This window comes from Molossus molossus, unplaced genomic scaffold (genome assembly GCF_014108415.1).
Source record: "Molossus molossus isolate mMolMol1 unplaced genomic scaffold, mMolMol1.p scaffold_m16_p_13, whole genome shotgun sequence".
NCBI classification, from domain to species: domain Eukaryota; kingdom Metazoa; phylum Chordata; class Mammalia; order Chiroptera; family Molossidae; genus Molossus; species Molossus molossus.
In genome coordinates, this window is record NW_023425348.1 from 55080204 (window position 1) to 55098401 (window position 18198).

At 41.0% G+C, this 18198-nt stretch overlaps 2 protein-coding genes and 1 pseudogene across 9 annotated transcripts in view; 2 read left to right on the forward strand and 1 right to left on the reverse strand.

The window, feature by feature from the left end:
• The window catches only part of USP47 (ubiquitin specific peptidase 47), a 102656-nt gene extending 93098 nt beyond the window's left edge, over positions 1-9558 (forward strand). For all 6 annotated transcript variants that reach the window (XM_036259255.1, XM_036259256.1, XM_036259253.1 and 3 more), the window contains 8 exons: positions 416-591; positions 943-1023; positions 2368-2483; positions 2831-2949; positions 5047-5177; positions 7406-7453; positions 7541-7671; positions 8639-9558. In XM_036259255.1, the coding sequence (XP_036115148.1) occupies positions 416-591; positions 943-1023; positions 2368-2483; positions 2831-2949; positions 5047-5177; positions 7406-7453; positions 7541-7671; positions 8639-8813 (977 nt within the window). In that variant the 3' untranslated portion in view covers positions 8814-9558. The remainder of the gene's footprint in view (positions 1-415; positions 592-942; positions 1024-2367; positions 2484-2830; positions 2950-5046; positions 5178-7405; positions 7454-7540; positions 7672-8638) is intronic.
• On the forward strand, positions 5742-6148 carry LOC118628359 (annotated as a pseudogene).
• An 8145-nt stretch (positions 9559-17703) lies between the features above and the next one.
• The window catches only part of DKK3 (dickkopf WNT signaling pathway inhibitor 3), a 44641-nt gene continuing 44146 nt past the window's right edge, over positions 17704-18198 (reverse strand). For all 3 annotated transcript variants that reach the window (XM_036260144.1, XM_036260143.1, XM_036260145.1), the window contains exon 8: positions 17704-18125. In XM_036260144.1, coding sequence (XP_036116037.1) covers positions 17900-18125 — 226 coding nt within the window. In that variant the 3' untranslated portion in view covers positions 17704-17899. The remainder of the gene's footprint in view (positions 18126-18198) is intronic.

Below are 18198 nucleotides of genomic sequence, written 5' to 3' on the forward strand. Positions count from 1 at the left end.
ACTATATTACCTCGTTGAATTCACTGCAATACTGTGAGGTATTATTGTCTCCATTTTTCAAATGAAGAAATGGAGGTGTGGAGGCTGGCAGCTTGCTCCATGTCAAGGAAGCAGAAGAGATAGGGTTGGAACCCAGTCAGAGCCCACACTTGACTCTGTAGAACTAGAAATGTATGTATTTGAAAAGAATTCATGGAAGTTTAAGCACTTGAATACCTCAGAACTCTTAAAGCTGTCAGATTAATCTATCAAATACTCAGTGTCCATATTTTTGTCCATCTAATGTTGTATATTATAAATGACTGAAAGGGGTGCTTTTTCCTTACAGTAAAATAAAAGGTGTATGATCAGTTTTGTTTATACTCTAAGAGTTTTCTTTTACAGTTTTATTTTTGTTTTGTTTTTTTGTGCTTAGGGTTGATGGTGCATGTTGATAAAAGAATTACTCTGGCTGCTTTCAAGCAACATTTAGAGCCCTTTGTTGGAGTTCTGTCCTCTCACTTCAAGGTCTTTCGAGTATATGCCAGCAATCAAGAGTTTGAGAGCGTTCGACTGAATGAGACACTTTCATCATTTTCAGATGACAATAAGGTTGATTAAACTAATTTTGAATAATTAGAATCTTTTAAATGATAGAAATGAGAACATCTTGCATTATATCCAAGTAAGGTTTTCACCCCAAAAGAGTAATTTTTCTTTGATGTTCAGTGGTTCTTTGTTGTTGTTGTTGTTTTTCATTCATCTAACAACAACTTGTTAAATGTTAACTGTGTCAGTTACTGTTCTAGGTGCTGGGGAATCAGAGGTAAAAGATATATATATATACCTGTTCTCAGAGCCCATTATGTAGAGAATTTTGGAAAACAAACTAAACAATTCATGACAATGGGTTGTTTGTTCTGCTCAGAAAGTACATCTAAAAAAAATGTTTTTAATTTATAGATTACAATTAGACTGGGGAGAGCACTTAAAAAAGGAGAATACAGAGTTAAAGTGTACCAGCTCCTAATCAATGAACAAGAGGTAAGTAATACACTTACAAGCAAGATAAGGTCACTTTTGGTAGTTATTAAAAACATACAGTGCAGAAATTGTATTACTAGTAATTTCTTTTTACTTCTGTAGAGCAGAAGTGAGCATACTTTTTCTAGGATGTCTTTTAGTTGTGCAGGCCATTTTGCCTGTGATGTAACTACTCAGTTGTGCCATTGTAGCACAAAAAGAGACATAGACATATCTAAAAGTAATGCGAGTGGCTGTGTCCCACTAAAATTTTATTTATAAAAACAGGAAAGGGATGAATGTGGCTCTCACATCACTTTTTGTTGTGCCCTTGCTCTAAAGTGTTGCTGCAAATGCTGGAGTGAGGCAAAAATCTGCTTTTAAAGGGGATTCGCTTCTGCTTGTTTTCTGGGAATGACTGTATAATGCTGCAGATGGATAGCAGTTGCTCTGTAGAGTACATAGGTTCTTTGTGTGTTCAGAGTGTCATTTTAGTATTTAACAAGCATTTATCTAGTGTTTAACATTTGCTTTAAGTGCTTGCAAGTATTAACTCCTTTAATTCTCATCAATTAACTCTATAACTACTACTATTCCCATTTTATAGATGAAGAAACTGAGGCAGGGAAATTCAGTAGCTTGCACGAAGTCATACAACTTGTAAATGGCAGATTAAGGTTCTAACAGGCTATGTTTTTTAGGGAGTAATCAATAAAATATTTTAGTTCCTATAATACACAAGGCTTGTGGCAAATATCCAGAAGAATAAGACAAAGACCCCATTTTCAGGATGTTTATAATATCTTATTGGGGACCTAGACAAATGTGAAAAACACATAAGGGGATAAATTTTTTATGAAATGCCTTTATTCATTCAACAAACATTTTTATCAGTCACCAATTATATCTCTTATATGTAACCTATTATAGTCATTTTGACATGTTTCTTCCAGGTGTGGGGTTTGTGGATACTATGTCTCTTTTTAGACAATTCATGAATGTACTTGGAGAATAAGTATGCATTTCCCTTATTCTAGTCCATAAAAGTGATTCTTTTTACATTCAAAATTGTTACCACTTTAATACAAGAAGGGAAATATGAATGTGTTATCTTAATCTTATGGTGGCTTTGTGAGGAAGACACTGTCTTCAGCTTATAGGAAGACACTGTTTCCAGTTTCTGAGGCACAGAAATGTTAAGTAGAATTGCCCAAGGTAACCAAGTTAGTAAGTAGTAGAGCTAAGATTTGAACCTAAGAAGCCAACTTAGACACCTAAACTCAGGCTAATAGTTGTCACAGTATAACTTATAGATGTCTTATTAATTATTTTAATGTATGACTCAAGCTCTATTTATGTTTCTAGCCATGCAAGTTTCTGCTAGATGCTGTGTTTGCAAAAGGAATGACTGTACGGCAATCAAAAGAGGAATTAATTCCACAACTCAGGGAGCAATGTGGTTTAGAGCTCAGTATTGACAGGTAAAGTAAAATTACAGTGTCATCAGTGATTTGAAGAAAGACTGTGTGCTCAAATGATATGGATTGGTATGATTAAAAATTTTTGTAGTTTTAAGAATTTTAGTAATGCTAATTACTAGAATAGTAATGCAAATTAATAGAATTAAGCAAAAGTACTAGAATTGTGTTTGAATTTCCTCTGTAGAATACTACTAAATTTGAAGTATTGGGAGCATTTTATTTTTCCCACATTTTAGTGAATAACCACTTAAGCATAATTCATTTTTCCTTGATGTCAGATTTATGTCACTTTTTTAAATCAAGAATTTCAAATTATAGTACTTTCAAATGTCTTATCACATTTGTAGGTTTCGTCTAAGGAAAAAAACATGGAAGAATCCTGGCACTGTCTTTTTGGATTACCATATTTATGAAGAAGATATTAATATTTCCAGCAACTGGGAGGTTTTCCTTGAAGTTCTTGATGGTATTACCAGTATTTTTGTGAGGGAAATGTCAGTTAGAAATGCTCTAGAATTAATAGAAGCCTATAGTTTTTTAAATCAAATAATGAGTTTCTTCTATCTTTTCTCTAGATCCCATTTGCCTTTTAAATGTTCCCTTTTTTTATTTGATATTTTAAGAATGTTATTTCTTCTTACAGAGAAGTTATAATTTCAAGGTTGTATTTTTAGTACTTTTTACAGAAAATTTTTCTAATATTTTTTAGCCATGTTTATTTAGTTTCTTTTTCATTATGGTTTATTTTGTTTTGAAGATGTGCTATTGATAATTTATCAGAGATTTAGAGAACAATGACTCTGTTAGTTTCCTAGGCTGTCATAGTGAAGTACCACAAACTATGAGGCTTAAACAACAGAAATGTACTGCCTCACTGTTTTGGAGGCTGGAAATCAGGTCAAGGTATATCAGCAGTGTTGGTTCCTTCTGAGGGCTGTGAGGGAGACTTTGTTCCATGCTTCTCTCCTAGCTTAGGGTGATTTGCTGGCAGTCTCTGGTGTTCCTTGCCTTGTAGATGTATCATCCTAATCTCTGCCTTCATCTTTACATGGTGTTCTTTCTGTGGGCTTATTTATCCCTATCCAAATGTTCCTATATTATAAGGACACTAGTCACTTTAGGGTTCACCCTAATGACCTCATTTGAACTTAATTATCTCTGTAAGGGCCCTATTTCCAAATAAGGTCACATTCTGAGGTACTGGGGCGTTAAGACTTCAGTAAGTATTGGGTGTAGGGGGCACAATTCAACCCATAACAGTGACCTAGAGGAGGCACTTGTGTTTGTTATACCTCTTGATGTTAATTATCAACATTTGTATATTTAAAGTATTGTTTTTTAGAGGAAGTAGTGGGGGAAAAGTTGGCTTTTAGGAGATGATATCAAGGGAAACAACTCGTTTACTATTTGTGTTCTTTTGTGACTTTGCTGTCACTTAGAAAGATTTTGATTTTTCTTTATTTTTCCATAGAAATTAAAATATTAGGTTCTAGATGTTTCTATATATGACTATGACAGTTTTCAGAGGGCTCAGCAATACTAATACTTCACCTGTTTCAGGCTATTTCAGGTCTAGTTTGGTTTAAATTTTAATAGTTGAAATTCTAAATGACAAGTTATGGGAGACAGGGAAACATCAGGATACTGTGTGCTGTCTTGTGTAAGGCAGTGCTTCAGGTTATTCCTTCTCTGAGTGTCTGTGGCCTTAGAGAATAATCAGTGTGTCTGTCTGTGTAGGCCAGGAAGAGATCATGAACACAGAAGTCACCCTTAGGAAGGATTGAGTATGTATTAGCAGAGATGAATTTGCCAGAAAATGTTACTTACTGAAGGGTGGGTGCCTGCATCAGTATCATTCCAGTATATAGTTTAGCGTCAAATAGTTGAGTAAGAAGAAGGTCGTGGAATTAAATCTAAGAAGCATTTATTGACCTATAATTTGCCAGACACTGCTAATCCCTGGTACTACAAAAATGAATAAGAACTAATGATTGCCCTCCAGATGTACATAGTCTGTGGGTGAACCAGAACTCGAAATCTGTAATTCCAAAGTGATAGGTACTAAGGAGCAAATCAGTACAATTTGTTCTTGTATACACCAGAGAGAAAGGTGACGATTGAACTGGGTTTTGAAGAAACTAGATTTGGGTATAAATGTAAAGAGAAGAATTAATGATAGCTTGAGTGAAAAAAGGAGATTAAGTGAAGACGATTTGATTACGATTTTAGATTATGGATAGTAGCCAATAGAGAAGTAAAGATGGGAGATCCAGAGAAGAGAGTAATTGGTAGAGCAGTGCTCAGCAGGAGTCAGGAGAGAGTGGAATTAGGAATACTGGTGGAAGGAGAGTTTGCAGAAAAGTTAGGAATTATCTTCTGAGACTGGAGGGGAGAGTACATACTTCATTCTCAAAAACTCCTGGGGATAATTGGTTATTTTATGCCCACTTCGTAAGGGTAACACTTGAAGTAAATCTTTGTGTTTAGTCAAGCAACATAGGAAAAGTCAAATTATGAACCTCTAGAGAAAATACTGTGATCGCCTACTCTGGCCTGTTCATAGGGGTGGAGAAGATGAAGTCCATGTCTCAGCTGGCAGTTTTGTCACGACGGTGGAGGCCCTCTGAGATGAAGCTGGATCTCTTCCAGGAGGTCGTGTTGGAAAGCAGTAGTGTTGATGAGTTGCGAGAGAAGGTATGCTCATTTTGAACAAAATCATCTAGTAGCATTTTGTATTTTTCTCTGTGTTGCCTAAGAGATAGCCTAGAAAGTGAGTGCTACATACTGGTCCAGGATCCTTTCCTTCTTTGTCTCTGCCACACTTTTTGACACCCTGGATCACACATTCTAGTTGTTTCTTAGGGCCCCTCATACTTTCAAAATAACATTGACTTCTGGCCGTCCAGAAATAGACCCTCACTTTCTGTTACTTGGATCAACTTTGTCCTATGTAGTTAGGAGTAGTTAGAAGTTACCAAAGTAAATTGCTGTATGTACTTAAGGAAAAAGAAAATGAGTAAGTTAGAATAAAATAGCGAATCCAGAGGAAGGTCTCTTTTGAATGTTTTATTTTAAAGGTGGAATTCTGAGGATCTCTGAGGAAAGAGTGAATTATTTGTAAGTGGTACTAGGACAGCTGGCATTTTGGAAAAAAATTTTTTTTGATACTTCACACCAAATACAAAAATAAATTATAAATGTATCGTTTAATTTAAAATGTAATAAAATGAGGTTGGCAGCAATCTCCTACTTGACACCATGGCTGCCCTCAGACCCCTCCTGAAACCCAAGGTTGTCAAAAAGAGGACCAAGAAGTTCATCTGGCACCAGTCAGACCGATATGTCAAAATTAAGCGGAACTGGTGGAAACTCAGAGGAATTGACAGTAGGTTGTACAGAAGATTCAAGGGCCAGATCTTGATGCCCAGCATGGGTTATGGGAGCAACAAGAAAACAAAGCACATCCTGCCCAAAGGCTTTCATAAGTTTCTGGTCCCCAGTGTCAAGGAGCTTGAAGTGCTGCTGATATGCAACAAATCTTACGGTACTGAGATTGCTCACAAGTCTCCTCCAAGAGCTGCAAAGCCACTGTGGAAAGAGCAGCCCAGCCGGCCTTCAGACTCACCAATCCCAACACCAGTCTGCACAGCGAAGAAAATGAATAGACAGATTGTGTACACATTGTATTTGTGTTAATAAAAGCATAAAATTCTGCAAAAAAAAATGTGTAATGATAAATGATAAATATACTAGATGAAAATATTCTTATAATCCTGGAGAGGTAAAGATATTTGCAAGTATAATACCAGAAGCTAAAAAAGAAAAGATAGACTACATAAAAGTTAAATCTTCTGTACAGCCAAAAATGATTAAAACAACCAATAAACAAAGTTAAAAATAAGAAAGGGACAAAACATTTGAAATATATGAAGCATGATGTCCATAATTTATAAAGAGCTACTACATTAATAAAAGATTAATAATTAATTTTAAAATAGGCAAAGAATGTGAATAAGTAGTTTGTTGAATAAATACAAGTTAAAGCAACAGCATTTTCACCTCTTAAATTGATATAAATTTGGAAAATCAGTGAATAAAGTCAAGGTAACAGGCAATATCATACACCTTTGATAAGTAGTTAAATTGATGTAAATTTTTCAGGGATCAGTTCAGCAATATCAACATTCCACATCTAAGAATTCAGTTCAAACAAATATTTGCAGAAATATGCAGGATATTCATGGAAGTGTATAATAGAGCATTATGACTGGGAAAAATTAAAAACACGCTCAATGTCCGTCAATTGGAAATAAAGTAGATCAGCTATTGAAGAGAATGTGATTACTCCATATCCTATTCTTTTTTTTTTTTTTTTTTTATCCTCACCCGAGGATATTTTTCCATTTTTTGTACAGATAGAGTGGGAGGGAGAGAGAGGAAGGGAGAGAGAGTGAGAAACATCGACGTGAAGGGACACATCGAGTGGCTGCCACCCGCACGACCAACCAGGGCCGGGGACAAACTGCAACCGAAGTACATGCCCTTTGCGGGAACCGAACCCGGGTCTCTCCGGACCGCAGGCCGACGCTCTAACCGCTGAGCCAAACTGGCCAGGGCCATATCCTATTCTTATAATAAAATTTTTATGAATTAAGTTTTATGTATTTTAGAAATGTTTGCACATAATTTATAGATGCATAGGGAAAGGTCTGGAAGGAATATACTAAATTGCTATTTCTGGGGCATGGCATTTGCAGAGCAGATAGAGGAAAGAATTTCACTTTCTGCTTTTTTTCTAATTTTTTTTTTATATTAAATATGATTTTTTTTATTGAGCTGTTTTTATCTTGGGTAAAAGGAAAATAACTCTTTTAACCCAAATTTATATTTTAAATGAATTAATATAATATTTCCTTTTACAGCTTTGTGAAATCAGTGGAATTCCTTTGGAAGATATTGAATTTGCCAAGGTAAAGCCCTGAGAATGTTTGCATTGGGTTACCAGTGCGCAGTAACTGTGGTTAATGGTATGGTTTACTCCTTTTTTCTTTTCCCAGGGTAGAGGAACTTTTCCTTGTGATATTTCTGTCCTTGATATTCATCAGGATTTGGACTGGAATCCTAAAGTTTCTACCCTGAATGTCTGGCCTCTTTATATCTGTGATGATGGTGCAGTCATATTTTATAGGTAACATGCACAATGTTTTTGTTATTTCTAGTGCTATAACATGTTTTGCATTAATGTCTTATTTTCCATAAGTACCTTTACTATTAAGATATAGAGCATCCCTACCAATAGAAATACAATAAGAATTACACATTTTATTTTGAAATTTTCTAGTAAACACATTTTAAAATTTTATTTTTAATAAAAATTTTTAACCAAGTATGCCCAAAATATTATGATTATAACATGTAATCTATATTAAAATAATTATTTGAGATACTTTACACTGTTTTTCTTGTAGTAAGTCTTAGAAATACTGTACGTAGCCCCGGCCAGTTTGGCTCAGCAGTTGAATGTTGTCCTGCAGACCAGAGAGTCCCGGGTTTGGTTCCTGCTAGGGGCACGTACCACAAAAAGAAAGAAAGAGAGAGAGAGAAAGAAAGACTGTATATGTGTTATATTCTAGCACATTTCGATTTTGATCAGGCACACCTACAGGCAATCAATAGGTACATGTGGCTACTGGCTAACATGTTGGACCACACAGGTGTAGAGGAAAAAGGAGTCATTGGAGCCTGGCAGATACAGATTCAAATTTAGCCTTGTTATTTACCAAACGCCTCATCTGTAAAGTGGCAACAGTGATGTCAACCTTGCAAGATGTTATGAGAATTAGAGCTATAACTGCATTTTTAAAAACTGACACAGTGCTTGTTATTAAATAGATGTTCCGTAAATGATAGCTGTTATACTAATAACATGGAAATTGTGCCATTTTTAGAAGTGCTATGCTAATAAACACATCAGATTAGAAGTGCTATGCTAATAAACACATCAGATATCTACAACATCTTAGTGTATGAAATTAATTTCATCAGTGACATTCAGATTTCATTTTCTCACTGAGGAGCATGACATCATTCAGGTATAAATTAATAGAGGCGGCTGGCTATACTGTCCTAATATGTCATTGATATTTTAAATGTAGGGATAAAACAGAAGAATTAATGGAGTTGACAGAGGAGCAAAGAAATGAACTGATGAAAAAAGAAAGCAGTCGGCTTCAGAAGACAGGACATCGTGTAACGTACTCACCTCGAAAAGAGAAAGCACTAAAAATATATCTGGATGGAGCACCAAATAAAGATCTGACTCAAGACTGACTCTGCTAGTGTAGCATCTTCCCTGGGGGATTTTGGTTTTAATTAGACGGTTCACTGCTACTGTGTAGTGCCATTATGGCCGGACGTGGTTAGGGATAACCCCGTGACACCAGCACTGATTGGACTGCCCTTCACCAATCAGAAGCTCAGTGCCCAGTGGGCCACTGTTTTGACTTGGAATCATGTTGTGCACTATAGTGAAATGTACTGTAAAGTGAAAAGGGATGTGCAAAAAAATAAAAACAGAAAGCAAAACCTGCTACTAGACAAGGGAAGGGGAATGAGTAAACGTCTTTTTTGCGGACAAATGTGCACATAGCCGCTAGTAAAACTAGCCTCAAACAGGATGCTCATAGCTTAATAATAAAAGCTGTGCAAAGGCCATGAATGAATGAATTTTCTGTTTATTTCACGGATACACACATTACCTCATTGACAATTCGTAAGTAAATGCAACGTGTGTTGACTCTTGGAAAGCAGCAAAAATAGGAGCTGAAGAAAGAAATTCTTAGAACCAGCCATAACCCAGTAAAAATTGTGAAGTTGTTTCTTTTGTTTCATTTTTTGCGGAGTATAAAGACCATTATTCTGGAACATCAAAACATATCCCTTAGACTGCTCCCAGCAGATGGCAGCTCAAATTGCTGAATATTGTAATTATAACTGTACTTAAGTTATGGATGTAGAGAATACGTTTCACTCGTTCATTCAGCATGTAAATATAATTGATCCTATTGATTATAATTGCAGTTCACCTATTTCCCATGGTTGTTCTTTTCACATGTCATTCATGATGTACATTTGTGTACATTGAGAAGTACAGCAGTCTGTAGATGTACTCCTCAGTGAGGTTCCTCAGTGCTGGGTCCCATGCGATTGTATTTGCCCTTGTTAATGAGGTTTTTCTGTTCAGCGGCTTCAGTTTTATTTCTTTTTGTACATTACTTTTTGAAATATACTTCAAGTTTGAATCTTCTAGAACCCTTGTAAGTCCCACTTTAATTTTGGAGTTGATTTGTAGTTATATGTAGTTTAACTTTGGGGAAACATCTTAACATCGTGTTGAATAAACTTGCTAGTAAGTCAGGTCATAGCACAGGCTGATGCAGTCAACATGATTTCATTGCAAAGCCTATTAGAGGTGGCAAGTTTTTGCTTTGCTAACTATTCAATGAACACAATTATACATAAATTTTGGAAATGCCATCTAATTTATAAAAAGGTTTTGGTAAAACTTTTTCATGCCAGATGCTGTTTACAACAATGAACATGCCAATAAAACATTTGTTCATTCTGTTGTGTTATTTTAGTCATTAAACTTTTGTGGATGAAGAATTTGGGTTAAGAATAGATGTTTTATTTAAATATAACATTTTTGTAATGTGTACTGAATAATTATCTCATTTCTATGATAAGGTATGTTTACAGTAAAGTTCTCATAAGAGATGAAAAGATGTTAATATTTAACTTTGGAGGATCCTGTCAATATTACAAAATCAGATTTTTAAACTTTTTCCTTTTAAGAAATATATAATTAGAAAATAATGTTAGCAGATGTTAACTCTGCAGTTTGAATATAATGATTGAGAATTCCTTAATATAGCTTAAAAGTCTCCTGGCATCCACAAGGATAAAAATCTTTTCTAGGGTATTTTTCTGGCTAATTTTTATTCCATGTAAACTATATAGCATTCTGCTCAATTTGAAGTACTGTTCTGAGTTTGCATTATTGGAATTGGTGGTGTTCTCAGAGGAGAGCTGGAAGCGTTGTGGTGAGCTGTCTTTCAAGATCATGAATTTCTGATGTAATGCGACAGCTCTTTGGTTCTGATTCAGGCCTACTTACCTGGGACATGGGTTTTAATGAACTGAGTTTCTACTTTCAAGGACTGACTGACTGGAGCAGAGGAGGCTGATTTGTAAACACAATTGGCTGTGGACTTGATTTGGTTTCGTTTAGTGTTCCTGTAAGAGTAAATGGTAAAATCCTTCTCATTCTGTGCCTTCTGCCCTGATTTTTGTTCTGTGTTTGCTACTTCTAATTGCAGGCATATTACAAATACCAAGAGTAAAGAAAATGTATTTCATTAAAGAAAAAGTTAAAGCTCTTGCTTTTCAGTGCCTGGTAGAGTGAAAACACAATGTTGCACTTTAGTGATTTCAGTGAAGGGGGTGGTGAACTTTTCAAAATGGACTTGTGATAGGAACGATAATTTATGTAAGGAAGGTAAACGTGTGTCCGCCCCCCTCAAATTCAAATGATCAAGTGAGCACCTATGAGGCCAGGAGGCAAAGCACTAACTGTGGATCAAGGGCCCAAGCTAGGTGGGGCCTGGGGCCTGGTAATCACTCATCCGCTGGGTCTCTGAGGCTGAGGCAGGCCACAAGCAATAAACTGTGACCCTGCTCCCCATAGGTCATACCAAGGTTGTGAAGTGCTTTTACTGTGGTGCAGATGGGTTTTTCTCAACCAGCATGCCCTGTGAGAACCACGTACCTGCATTTCTGAGGCAGGTGCTAAAGACAAGAGGTGCATTCTGGCCAAGGAAGGAAAAGCTGTGGTTTCAGGACCGTGCTGTGGTTACCTGGTCTGTACAGAAGCTCCCTACTGGAGGGTCCACTTCAGAAACTAAGGAAGTGAACGTGATAGTCACGATGAAATAAAAATGGTGAGTGAAGGAGCCCTGCAATCGAATGTTTGGTGATCGATCTCTTTTGTAATATAATAGCAAGTACTTCAAGATTCTGAGAGAGCACCGGTGAGCCTGCAGCACAGCTAGGAAAGAATCCAGTAGCTATTGGTTGCCAGGCTGCACTGTTTGGGAACAGCTTTGTGACATCTCTGGGCCAAGAGAGAAAGAGAGCTACAAACTGACAATGTGGTCCGAGCTAAATGAGTGCACTGGATCTGGAAGTGGCCTGTGAATGTATGCGATACAATAAAATCTTGTTCTGGTTCATTTGCTGGCATTTCCTTTTCAGTTGTCGGAAGTTCTCCCTCTGAATTTTGTCCTTTTGTTCAGCATTGAGACCCTAACCAGCTCTTTTGTGCTTGTGACTTGCAAATTGTAGTCTAGAGTACATGGAATAGAAGAGAATTTGAATTAGCAAGTTTTTTGTTTGCTAAATAAAACTATTCCATCTAAACAATTCTGTGTAATTTTTGGAAAAAAAATCAATACTTTGGTCACTAGCCATCAAAGGCCATAAATTCTTAAATGCAAAACTATGTTTTCCAGGGGGTTAGTAAAAATTTTAAAGTCAGGTTTATAAACAAGTGCATTGCCCAAATAAAGCTTGTAACCACCTAGACTTAAGAGTACATGAAATCAGGTGTTCCTTCGTGTCCTTCACATGGGAGGAGGGGAGCTGTGATTGTATGGTTAGCTACAGGGTTCATTTTCAAAACTTGGCTTTCAGAAACAGTAACACTTGACAAAATCAAGGGTGTATTAATGCAAGTTGTGAGCACTTAGAAAAGAATGGGGCAGTAAGTAGGGCCAAGCTAGGAGGGCAAAACAGCATCGGGTAGAATGCCCTGCTCCCTTCCTCCTCCAGCCAGTGTACAGGAGCCGCTGGTCTGATGTCAGAGCTGAGAACTCACCCACTGGGAATTACTAGTGCGACCTACGGCCCAGCCTGAAAGGTAGCGACCACAATCACACTGCTTCCTTTGCTCCCTACCTGCCCCTCCCCCCGTGCAGAGGGCACACTTAGCTTTCTGTGTTTTTGATAATAATTAACCCGTTTATTGAGTATCAACTTTATATACAAATACGCAATTGTTCTATTTTTCCAAGAACTGTGCCAACCCTGTGTGCTCTGTTGAATGCAGCTTCCCACTGGAAGTCAGCTGTCAACAAGCTCTCGGAGCAATCTGTAACTTTGAAGTCACTTTGCGTTATTAAAACAATCTGATCTTGTTCAAGTTTCAGTCATTTGATTCAAAGCTCCCCCACCACCGCACACAGTGCCCGCTGCCTGTGCTGCTCCATTTGGGAGGGAAGGAGGAGGTGGTCAGGGCTCCCTCCACACCTGCTCTTCCTGCACCAGCTCTGGACTGGACGGGGGTCTGGAGGAAGGGCAAAGACATCCCCTTGCATGCACAGCCTCCTGTTGGTCTCTGAGGTTTCTGTCCCCTTTGGTCTATACATTCACTGTGAAGAGGTGCCCCGCATGTCCTACCAGCCAAGGGCTCAACTCCAAACCACACTGGTGGTCTTTTACGAAACTCGACTCTTGTCAACCTCCTGCTGGCAAGAGGCCTTCCTCTGAGAGGTGTGCCACGCTCCCATGCTGGCCTGGTCCCCACCAAGTCTTTGACCCTTGTTAGATCTCTTTCCATAGCCTTATCTCAGGATGAGTGCTGTCAGAATCCATCTTTTTTGCCTCTGCCCCACTCTAGCTCCTCCAACAAGCCACCTCTGCCTGGTGCTCCTTCGATGGTAAATTGTTGGCAAGTACATGGAACCCATGGCTTCTGCACATCTGTACCCCCTAAAATGTGTAGCTCCCATACAGATTTTATGAGTGCTTGTCTGAAAGTTCTCCCCATGAGTTTTAGAGGAATAAGTCTCATTTCCCCTCCTTCACGGGAGGTCAGTGAGGAAAATATCCTGTTTTCTAACCACGTAACTTCCCCAAAGGGGATTTCTTATCCTTTCTAGTCTTTCTGCAGGACAGCTGTGCTGCTGCTAAATGGTACCTCCGCAAGCCGAGTGCAGAGGTACCTCCCCCACAGCCCTCGGCCTCTGAACTCAGACAGCCAGTCCCTATCAAAAAGTAAGCCCAGAATAAGCTAGTTGCATTTCCTGACTATCTGAAGGGGACACACAGGCCACAGGAATACTTAATGCCCCTTTTCTGATCTCACCTGCTCTGCATCCCTTTCTCCCAACTGTGTCAAAAGCCCGAAGAACCGGACTAGTGAGGCAGGAAAAACCAGACACCGAGGGGGAAGAGGGAGAAGGAGCTGGACAGGAAGAGTCAGTGGCCGGCGTTTTTGTCCTATCGCACTTCCTGTTCGGTCTGCGGCCACGTGGTTAACAGGTCAGCTAGTCTCATCCTGGGGAAGGTCAGGGCAGAGACTCCGAGGCTGGGGCTCTGCCCAAACATGGCATTTTCTTTTTAAGAAATTGATTTATTACAGATGTTCCTCCTTTCCCTCATTGACACCCTCCCCCGCGCCTTCTCTGCACTCTGTCCATTGGTTATGCACAGAAGTTCTTGGTGTATCTCCCTCCAGCCCCACCCCCTTCCCTCTGGGGTTTGTCAGTCTGTTCCCAAATGTGGCATTTTCTAACCTTGCTTTTCCAGAGCTGGACACGGGGTGGAAACGTGGGTGGGTAGGGATCCGTAAAGCTGCACTCTGTGGCCCTTTTGGCTTTTGTTCATCATGCCAGTATCTCCTACACCAGTCAGAGGCGCTTTGGGCTTCAAGTGACGGAAAGACTAACAGCCACGGAATCGGAATCGCAGTGGTTTACTTGAGTCCAGGTGTGGCTGCTAGCAGACTGCTTTTCTCTTCACCACCACCCAGGCCGAGTCTCCGCCTTCTGTGGTGGGCAGAATCATGGCCCCTGAACGGTGTGGTGACGTCTAAGGACTTCCACAGGGGAAGATTACTCAGGTTCTCTAGGTGGGCCCAATCTAATTCTGTGAGTCCTTACAAGGAGAAAACCTTCCCAGCTGCAGAGCACCAGAGAGCTGAGTCAGGAAAAGCACTCTACCTACTGTGGTTGACTTGGAAGGCGAAGGGGGCCATCAACTGAGGAATGAGAGTGACCTCTGGCGGCTAAAAGAGGCAAAGAAACGGTTTCTTCCCCAGGGCCGCCAGGGAGGGACGCACCGCCGACATCGCCCTGGTCCCAACCACGTGACCGCAGGATGGCCGCCCCAGCGCCTGCTGGCACATCCCAAACCCCAGGACTGGGAGGCAGGGAAGGGGGGCGGGGGGCTTTCTTCCTGTACGCCTTTCCTTTGGTCAGTCGGGAAAAAAGCCTTCCCAGAAACGGGCATTCTCCTCCCATTCCTTGGGCCCAGACTGGGCTATCCCTAGTTGCCTGGGGGACTGGCTTTTCCAGCCTCTCTGGGGGTGGGAGGACAGGAAAGAGGGCGGGAATCGCTTTGGGTCCCTGAAACGACAGCCCCTACCCTGCCTTCCCCGGCAGGAACCTGAGAAAGGCAGGCAGGAAGAGCCAAGTGCCAGACTTCATGGAACCCTTGCCACACTCCGTTTAGAATTGTGAGTCAAGGACATGCATCAGCGGCTCTGTGGATTTCAGCCAAGTATTTTGCACAGTCTCTCCTGTGCTTATATTTTTCTGGCTATGATGACAAAGTACAGTGAGATAATATACCTGCATAGGTATACTATGCATTCGATGCATGAGTATTCATGCATTCGATCAAGCTCCAGGAGGGAGGAACCTAGTTTTATCTCATGTACCACTGTCTCCCTGACACTTAATATAGGACCTGACATATAGTAGAGGCTGAATGAAATTTTTTGATTGAAATAGCTTCAGCTTAGTCTCAAAACACTCGCTCGAATTTACTTTGTCTTCCAGCCACTATGAATTACTTGCAGCTCCCCTACATACTATCCCTCCTTCTTGCCTCCCTCCCTCCGCCCATGGCCCAGAATGCCTTTTCCTGTTCCTTCTGGCCTCTTGATCAATTCCTATCATCTTTGAGAGTCAGTTCCCATGTTAGGTCTCCCAAGCCAAGAGCTCCTCTGAGGCACCGTAACATTCTGTTACAGCGTGGGTTGACTGCTACATTACCGGTGTGGGGTTTAGTGTATCTCCTTCAGTAGGCTGTGATGCCTTCAGGGTAGGGACCCTATCAGGAGCAACTTGGCACCCCCAAAGCACATCACAGCACCTGAGCAGGCTCTCTGTAAGTAGCTGTTGAATAGTTAGATTGTAGAGTGGTCCTGATGATTTTAAACACTGAATAGAGAATAGCTTGCCTGGCCGGTGTGGCTCAGTTGTTGAGCGTTGACTCATGCACCAAGAGGTCGCCGGTTCGATGGCCAGTCAGGGTACATGACCAGGCTGTGGGCCGAATCCCCAGTGGGGGGCACGCAGGAGGTGGCCAATCAATATTCTCTCTCATCAATGTTTCTCCCCCCCTTCCTCTCTCTCTAAAATCAATAAAGAAAAAAAAAATTTTTTTAAAAAGAATAGAGAATAGCTCTATATTTGATCTTAAAGTTATCATTTGATTCTGGGTGGCCCATACGTCATACAGTATCACATACTGTTTTCGTTTGAGACCAGCTCTATGACTTAATCTTTCTGAGCTGCAATTCTTCATCTGTTACATGAAGAAAATACTCATGCATTCGATAAAGATTAAATGAGTTAATATACAGACTGCCTGCCACACAGATGACCTAACACAGTAGCTGTGTTATTACTGTCTCTGAAGATCCTACTGTTACGGCCCGAAACTATACTGAATTAAAGGAGGCCCCCAAGAAAAGGGTCACACGCTCCCTTTACTTTTTCAGAAGACGGTGAAATGTCGGTGCTCTTAACACCAATCCCCGTCCCAAAATCCAAAAATGCTTAACATTTCTAAAATAGTTTGATGCTAAAAGGTGTGTTTTAGTTGTCTGGAAAATCTACTTACATGGAAGAGTTTTTTTTACAATGCAAGTCATTCCCATTTTATTTTTTCTGGCTGAAAGGATTTTTCTGTTTACTCAAAGTCAAAGAGAAAAAAGAAGTCCAAGAACTACAAAAGAGACGTTTAAGTGATTTATGCTTGATTTCTAAATGCAACATATGTGTTTATACATAACTTAAAACTCAAAGAAAGCATGCTTATACAATCGTGTGCAACTTTCATATTTAATAACTCTGGATGAATACACGGTGGAAACAGTCCATGGCACATGAAAATATCATTTGTGGAACCACATATATAGTTCAGTGCTCTCGGTCTGGATATTACAACGTATTTCACAGAGCCTTGCTTGGCTTGATTTTCTCCATAGGGTTGATAATGGTCTACAGTTACTGGTAAGTGATTTTGCAAATTTCATTTATAATCCTGGCCCTACAATTACCCAAGTACTGTTTCTGGCAAGTTAATATTATGCTCCAATCATGTACCTTCAAAGTTGCTAATGTAGCCAACTGCCACAGGAGACCGTGCCCAAACCACTTGTCACCACTAGGCTGAGGACCGCCCCACCCCGGGGAGAATGCTGTCTAAGAGTAGTTTACTCTTGTAGAGATGTGTGAACTGGTTTGACCTTCATTTCAGATGTGTCTCAGAAAAAGAAAAATCTCATTCTTCCTCTCTTTGGGGGGTGCTTTTGGTGGCACCAAGGCTGGTGGGGAGCAGTGTGGAGAGCTCTGGGCTTGGAGTCACACCTGGGCGAAACCCTGCTCTGGTCTTCACTGGCTGTGTGACTTGGGCAAGCAACTGGACATCTCTGAGCCTCTGAGATGCTGACAGTTGGGGACAACAACGCCCCCTTCACCAGGCGGGGGTGACAGCAGGACTTGATCTTGGATGTGGAACTGCTCACCTGGCACAGAGGTAGGAGCTGAGTGGCTGGAAAAGCTTAGTGCACGGGAGGAGACAGCAGCGGGCGTCGCAGGGGCAGCCGAGGGCACGGCTTACCTGTGCCCATGGGAAGAACTGCATGAAAAATTCATTTTCACCAGGTGTGTTTGCTAAACAGGGCGCTCTTCTCCACATGTCTGAGCTTCAGTATTTCCCCAAAACCCATCCTGAGGAAACTCTGCACCCTCTCTATCCCCTCCTGGGGGGCACGGAACAAAACGAACGTGCCCTCTGCCAACCAGCAGAGGCAAAGCGCCAGTGAACGGACCTGTTCAGCAGCCCTGCTCCGCCTTCCCCGCCGCCCCAGGCACCAGAACCGTGATGCGCGGTGTGAAGTCCGGGAGCGGGACCCGGGCGCAGCACCTCATTTTGTTTCCAGCCAGAGGGACAGTGTTCTGGGAAGAGGCCATGGAAAAAGCCTGGTGAGCCAACACCTAGAGGACACAGCTGGGGAAATAAATTAGCTACTTCTATTGCACGTCTACCCGCAGGGCGAGCCGGGTCTAGATGTCTGCTCCCTCCAGCAGCTCAGAGGTGGCATCTGGCGCCCCGACAGCCGCTTCCACCGACAGGCTCCTCTCCAGGTCCTCCAGCTCCTGGCGCACCTCGTCGATGAAGCTGAGGTCTCCGTAACTGCTGGGGGCCTCTCTGGGCACCGGGCCCTCTCTGTCTTGGTCTCCGCCCTGGCTCCCCACGAAGGTCGGCTTGCACACATATACCAGGCTGTGGCTGGGAGGGATGGGCTGCGGCTCAGCCAGGGCCACGTCTCCCCTGGGGGCAAAGCGGGGCTCTCCCATGGGGG